Source organism: Arachis stenosperma, chromosome 2 (assembly GCF_014773155.1).
Source record: "Arachis stenosperma cultivar V10309 chromosome 2, arast.V10309.gnm1.PFL2, whole genome shotgun sequence".
NCBI classification, from domain to species: Eukaryota; Viridiplantae; Streptophyta; class Magnoliopsida; order Fabales; family Fabaceae; genus Arachis; species Arachis stenosperma.
In genome coordinates, this window is record NC_080378.1 from 47,594,507 (window position 1) to 47,602,067 (window position 7,561).

General features: G+C 32.8%; 1 protein-coding gene across 1 annotated transcript; it reads right to left on the minus strand.

Moving 5' to 3' along the window:
* Positions 1-232: 232 nt before the first annotated feature.
* LOC130962095 (uncharacterized) lies at positions 233-3,687 on the minus strand. The gene is made up of 4 exons (XM_057888187.1): positions 2,871-3,687; positions 1,459-1,644; positions 1,104-1,229; positions 233-547 (listed from the first exon to the last, which is right to left on the minus strand). Exons 1-4 carry the CDS (start codon positions 3,657-3,659, stop codon positions 437-439), a joined length of 1,212 nt encoding a protein of 403 aa, XP_057744170.1. The 5' UTR covers positions 3,660-3,687; the 3' UTR covers positions 233-436.
* Positions 3,688-7,561: the final 3,874 nt, after the last annotated feature.

A 7,561-nucleotide genomic window follows, 5' to 3' on the forward strand; every position in this document is an offset into this window, starting at 1 on the left:
GTAAACCAGGTAAATATTGCGCTTCGTTCCTTTGCTTCAGAGGCCAGGTATGGAATTCAATGTAAACAAATTTAGAACCTGTAATATGATTTATAATCTAAGAAACTTACATGAATAAGATGCACCAGTTTTGAGGGAAAACTGGAAGTTTCTTTTAACGGGTTAATGTACAATATATTATATATTCTAGAAGTTACAAGGTAATAAAAAAGAAAAGAAAAAAGATATATAGTATATGCAAAAATGTGTACACTCTTATATTCCTGACTCACTCACTTATTGGTATATATTATTTTGACCCCAATTATTTCAGATTCCTGTAGCCATCAAACAAAGGATGGATAAAGGGCCCTGCAAAAATCTATAGAAGCTACGTATAATAAAGATATTAATATCGTTATACTAAAAATGAAATTACTAAACATGATTTTTCAAATTAAATCCAGGATTGGATGGAAGAATAGTTGCACTTGAAGGAGTTCACACCACTTATATGTGCAAAGATATCTGAGGAATCGACCAAACCATCATCTTCCTTCACAACTATCTGCAAGTACAAACACGGAAAGAGTATATATTAGGATTAGGGAATATAATTATGCCATCAAATAATTGAAAAGGTAAAAGTGATAGGGAATTTTTCTTTTCTTTTTTTTTTGTTTTATCTTCTCTCTTAAGACTCTGTACATGGAACTTTTATTCTTTTACCATCCACAGGTATTACAATATTGTCAATACTAATTCCCTAGATCTCTAAATATAACTTGAAAACTTCAGAGACTAGATAGCAAATTAAGAGGACCTCGGTGTGTGTCAATTTAGTTGTCTAAACTCTAAAGATCATCGTCATATACTGATATACCTCAAATTAATCCTTGAAAAATTCAACAGTGAATCAAACTATTTATTCTATCGGTTAAATAATGACTACCATAAATTATTTTATGACACATCATCATATTTGATTCATCATTGAAATTTTATGGAGTAATTTGAATCGTATAAATTCCTTTTAAGACCAAATTGAAGATGCATGTTTTTTGGTGATTATTTTAACTTTGAACCCGTTAAATAATTGAAGACGGCCTTATTAGGAGTCTTACTTCTTCTTCATCATCTTCTTCATGATTGCTACAAGCTGGTCTATGGTTCTCTCCGAAGTCATCATTCTTTGCAAACCTTCCTCGAACTCGGGGTCGGCTATCAGCCAGAGTTTTGCGGCATGCATACTGCATATTTTCCAGAATGATCACTAATTTGGTATCAATCGAACTTTAGAAAATAAATGGGAACACATAAAACGATAACAAATAAAATATATTGGACTCCATGCTTAATTTTTTTAATGCGAAAAATGAAAAATATATTGAAATCAAAGGCTTTGTTTGAAAAAAAAAAAACGAGATTTATCAGAACTTTTATTTGTTAATATTTCTGATTTGTGGCTTGATATAGTACCTTGATTTTCTTGCTGAAATTTCTTTCATTTCTCTTCTTCATGTATCTATGAATCTTTTCCTTCCTTTGCTCAACAGAAAGTTTACCAACTTTTAAGGTAGAGTCCTCCAAGTTTGAGATTTCTGGTGCCAAAGTGGCAGAGCCTCCAGAACCAGGTACAAGTTGCTGACTCTCACTACTAAGTGTCTGGGACAGAAAATTACAAACCGAAGATTAATCCATTATCCAAAATATCATAGTTACATGAATTCACTGATTGCATGACATACCCCAAACTAGTTCAAAATTCATCTATATACCAGAATATTTATAGGTATATTTCCCATATAACATATTTTACATGTCGTGTACTGCTTACTGGTTTCGCAACGAAAAGCAACTATGATCTAAATACATAGAGAAAATATGCTGGCGCATACATTACAAAATTGTTATTAATTGTTATCCAACCCATGAAAAGAGGGTGTCATTAATGATGATTCTGTTTGTTTTTTTTTTTTTTTTTTGCTTTTTTCACTTTTGAGCAGAAAGTGGTGATTCCCTTAGAATACAAGCGAGTTTCTGAAGCGATTGAGATCTTAACTACTCCTTCCACTCTCGCAACTAAGTAAGCTTTATTATGACATCCACAAATTTCTTTGGCCACATCACTTCCGGTTTTTCTTTTGTTTCGTTTTTTTTTTTTTGAACAATCTTGTCGGTCACAATTTTTTAGGATGCTTAATTTCTTATCACACAAATCATGAGACAACGTAATTGTTTAACAATGAAATATATTTTTTATCCATAAAATTTATTCAAAATTTTAAAAATATTTTTAAATTTTAAATTATTTTAATTTTGTCCCAAAATTTTTATTTGCATCAAATATATGTCTTATCATCTAAGACAACCTACTTGCTATGTATACAATTTTTTTAAAATTTTTGATAAATTTTAAAATAAAAAAGATATTTTATCTATTTTTTAAAGATTTAAAGTGAATTTTGTGCATATACATAAGGGACTAATATCTACTATGTTATGTGTATAAAATCAGCAATTAAATCGGTCATCAACAAAAAATACATATTGAGATATAAAAATACATTGAAAATAAATTAAACCACATATATTTATACATAAATACATTAGTAGATGATTTTAGTGGCTTGCTTTGGTATACGAACCACATTTTTGAACTAATATTTACACTACGTTCAATACAGAGACGAATTTTTTTGGTAAATAAAAATTGAGGATTGAATTCGTCATTTATCACTTGCATGGTTTAAAAACTTCAAGCCTGGTTAAACATGTCAAGTGAGAAGTGACAAGATTTTCCATGCAAAAAATACCAAGTTTAGTTTTTCTTGAATAAAGAAATGAAGGATAACTGAACTAATGTAGTATGAAAAATTCTTCTCACATACCTGAAGATCTGGTGGATTAAACACCCTCTGAATTGAATCTGTACAAAATATTCCACCATTTTCTCCCTGGTAATCGATTTCTTGAGCTTGAAGTTCCGAACCGAGTAGAATGTTGCCACCAAACAAGGCAGAATCAGCAGATAAGGCGGTAGTAAGAGGAGGCATGAACACTCCTAAGCCAGCAGGGCTGAGATAAGAGCAAGAAGGTGCGGAAGAAGAGTTAATAGGAACATAAGAAGCCATTGAAGACATGCATTCATCTTCGAAAACAGAAGATACTAATGGATTCCCCATAAGTGGTGGAACAACAACAGTAGTAGCAGTGTCAGTTGGATACTGATGAGGGAGACCCTTGAGAACCGAAGGCGAGGAGAAGTCAAATTGTTCCGGCTGAGTTGTGATATTTGGGAGAAGAGATGGAACTGGAAAAGCTGCGGCTGGAGAAGAAGAGAAGTCTATGGAAGCAGAGATGTCATTGTCAAGGTCTTCTTGGGAGTCAAAGATAACCGAAAGGTTGTTACAGCTGTCCGGTGGTTTGTTGTTATTGTTATTGGCCGCAACGGCCGCTGCCGAGGCAGTTATATCTTGTGTTGTACTAGTTGGTGTGGTGACTGTATTGGTCTTGTATTGTGCCTCTTCAAAGCAACAGTTTGAGGTTGAGGTAACCTCAGAGCTCTGAAGACCCGCCTCCGGGAACAACTCGTCATCGCAGAGTTCGAAGATTCGGGCGTTGATTGGGCTTGAAATCTCCTCCTGCAGTGTGTTACATAGAAGCAATGTGAACAACATCGCTAGAAGAAATAAAATGCTATGCAAATAGTACTCAGAATAATTAATGTGAAGAACCAGTTCTTCTTTATAAGATGAAAACAAGAAACGTGATTCTCTGTAGTTTTCATTCACTACGGGGGGATTTGAACTTTGAAATCTGAATCCTATTCCTCTTTTTGTTGATAGACATGAGTCTGATCTGATCACTTCAGAACAGAACAGAGAGAGAGAAAGAAAAGAAAAAAGAAAATTCACAGTTTGAAACTTTTGAAGTTAATAATAATAATATTATTCTCTATGTATATGTCTTCATCAAGTGGTTGGAGTTCTAAAATGAAAAACGTTATGCACTTATGCCCAATTAATAGAACAGTATCTGCCATCTTTATCTATGAGAAAAACGAAACGAATTCAATGTACAAAATACCAATGGGGGGAAATTCTACATATAATTCTAAGTTGGTTGCATAGTCTAGTCAATTTTTGGCCATATTTAGTAATAGAGACAGATAAGAAAATTCTCCAAATTAGTTTTGCTTTTTTGAGTTTATACTTTATATTGTTAAAAGAGATGGAGACATGTAAGTACGGAACTATAATAATAATAATAATAATAATAATAATAATAATAATAATAATAAGGTGCATGGAATGGCTACTATTATGGTGCTGCTACGATAGTTATACAACTTTATCAATATTTAAAAATATTGTTAAAATTAAAATAATAATTTTAATATTTGAAATAATGTTTTAATTTTAAAAATAAAAATAAAAAGTATTATAAAAATATGAAAATTTTAATTTTAATTTTAATAACACTTTTTTAAATATTATCCAAGCTATACTTATCATCAAAATAACAGTTCTCATGAACTCTGAAAACAAAGTCCTCTCACAGTCTCACGCTATGTTATTACTCACTCTTCTAAAATATCTTTTGTAACAAAATTTCAAAATAAAAGATAAAAAAGAGTAACATTTTTCTTTTTTTATATATATATAGTAAATTGGAGATTATTAAATTCATAAAGGGGGCCCTTTAATGCTATATATGTATCCATTTGATGAATTTTTGTCATTTAATTAATCAAGCCCCCCCCCCCCCCCCCCCCCCCCTCTCTTTTCTGTTCTCTCCTTCTTAACCTATCTAAATAAGAACATCAAGAATTAGCAAATATCTTACACAACAAGCATATGCACAAAAAGGTATAAATATTCCATAAGAACTTGAAATCTATGTAGTGGTTATGCACGGAAACTCTTACATATATGTACATGCATCACTTTTACGATGTTGCCCCTTAAGAAAAATGACTTTGTGTGTTGTGTTAGATTGGATAATATCAAATAAAGAGCAAAGCCTAATTCTCACGGAGTCTTTGATTCGTTCTTAGTGCCTAGTCAATTAACATTATATATGCTCACACCAACCATGTATATAAATAGAGGGAAAAGAAATAAAACGCTTGTTGTCCTATAATTAACAATTTTGTGGGAATGGCCTTATTGGAAAAAGAATTTGAGTGTTTAATTTCTTCAGCTTAATTTTTCTCTCCTCCGCCCCCCCTTTATTTTTTTTATTTCCTTCTGGCTATCACCTTTAAGGGGAAATATTTTTCAGACTTCTCAAAGGCAAATTAAGATGAAGACATACATGTAACAAACACAAACACAAAAATAAACCATATTCATCATTCATGGTTCATGCATATGAGAAAATTGAAGTGGACTAGAGCTTTTCCGGGAGAAATGAATTAAAGTCAGGCAATGAATTGCACCATAAGAATTAATATATACAAATTTAATTGCTTTCTAAAACATGAGAAAAAAGTGACCTGAATAATAGTATTAAAGAAAAAATTTAAAAAAAAAGAGGGAAAAGAAAACCTTATTATCAAGTTCATGCACTAATATCACTCACATGCAAAAACCCATTATCTAAGGTTAATGAAGCTCCAAACATGCACCAACGTATTTGCTACTATATATATAATAACAAAAATACTGTTTTGATGAGATTATTACAATGGAGATTTGCTCAGTTGGAGGTTGGTGGGCTGGCGATGGCAACGGCGACAGTGGCGGTGGTGGCGGGTGAATAACATCTTGCAACATGATGATGATCCCTCTTGGAAGGAAATTAAAGGAGGAGGAGGCAATGAACAAGGCACGAACGTAAACAGAAAATTAAAAATTGAAAACTATGATTATATGTATATATGTATGTAAAATCTAATACATATACACTTGTGGGAGTGTGAAAAATATTACATATAATTCTGTGTTGTCCCACAGATGTGCGTGACTAAAAACAAGGCACAACAACAACAGTCCATAATATATGTACAAAATTTTAAGACAAAAGAGACAAAGAAAGTTGTATGCACAAAGAGAGAGAAGAGAGAGGGAATATGATGGGGAGAGAGTAGTTAGCTAAGAAGATGGGGAGTATGAGGGTGTCAAAGACTTGAAAAATTAGTTAATGTGCATATATAGGGAAATGGGGTTGTGGGTAAAAGGCGTCAAGCCTGACTCTCGCGGGCGTCAACGCGACACTTGCGTTGGGCCATGAGCCTTGTGAAGTGGATGCCATGCTCATCACTTCAATTTTTCAACACATACATATATAATCAGTCAGAAATGTTTGAGAGACAAGAAATTTCACCCTAAAACTGTCAAGAGTTTTTAGTTTTGACTTTATTTATATCATTTACATTATTATACATATACCTCGCGCGCATACACAAGATTAATTTTCATGAATTGGATGAATATTAGCACCACAATTACCTTGAAGATTAACGGATCAATATTATTTAATTCGTATTAATAATATTTTATTTTCCTTTTAAAACCATCATTCGTTTATTTTCGTATGAAAAAGTACAGGGAGTTAAGTGTTCACCCGCGGTAAAGAATTGAACAACTCAATTAATAATGATTAATTTTAAATTATTTTTTTAAATTTAAAATTTGATTAATTGACATTAATGACATTTTTGAATAAAAACTTACCCTAATTTATTTTCACTTCCACACACCATTCACCACATAAAACCACAAATCCTAATTCCTCTTACCAATGCCCCACGGTGCCGTGGTATCGTCCTCGCGCTACTAGCGTCGCCGCAGCACCATCCTCGCGCGCCATCGTCGGTTGTTCTTGCATCTTTCTCCGCAATCTCGTCTGTCGTTCGCGCAGGAAAGACAGCTACGATCGCGCTTTTACTTCACCTTCCTCGCGTCCCATCGCGACTCCCCATCGCTCGCCACTCGCAACCCACGACTCTCCATCCGTCGCGACGCGCAATCAACTGCTCTGATCTATAGCGACTCCTCCACTCGTCGCAACACGCCACTATGAGTCCCCCCACTATCTACACAACGCCGTCCAAGACGTCGTCGCCGGCCACACTGGGCCTCTTCTTCTCCTCCTCCTTTTTAGTTTTGAATGATTCTATTAACTAGTTTTTTATTTTTTTTCTACATTTCGGATGATTGCTTTTATTAGTTTTAAATTATTCTTTTTTCTATGTTTTGTACGTTTTTTTTTCTTAGAATTTGGATGATTCTCTTTATTAGTTTTGAATGATTCTTTTTTCTATGTTTTGTATGTTTTTTTTCTTAAAATTTGGATGATTTTTTATGTTATGTTTTGGTGCTTTTTGTTTTTTGGAATTTGAAGTTTTTTTGGAAAGAGGAATTAATGTTTGCGTAATAAATGGTAAAAGGTGAATTAGAGTAAGAAGAGACGACTAATAATCATCAATTTTGTATCTTTTAAAAAAATAAATTTAAATAACCATTAATTAATGACAATTAATGTGATTAATTAGTATTGAATATAATTTAAAAATATTTGTTTGCTTATTGTTGGCTACACTTCCTCTTGATTTTCAAGTGGGTATATAATTTGC

Bases quoted from the DNA above. Each gene is read 5' to 3' on its own strand.
- LOC130962095 (XM_057888187.1), bottom strand. From the start codon at position 3,659: ATGTTGTTCACATTGCTTCTATGTAACACACTGCAGGAGGAGATTTCA. The intron at 1,645-2,870 runs GTATGTGAGAAG...TTTCTGTCCCAG, and splicing joins TTAATCCACCAGATCTTCAG to ACACTTAGTAGTGAGAGTCA. The intron at 1,230-1,458 runs GTACTATATCAA...GAAAATATGCAG, and splicing joins ATTTCAGCAAGAAAATCAAG to TATGCATGCCGCAAAACTCT.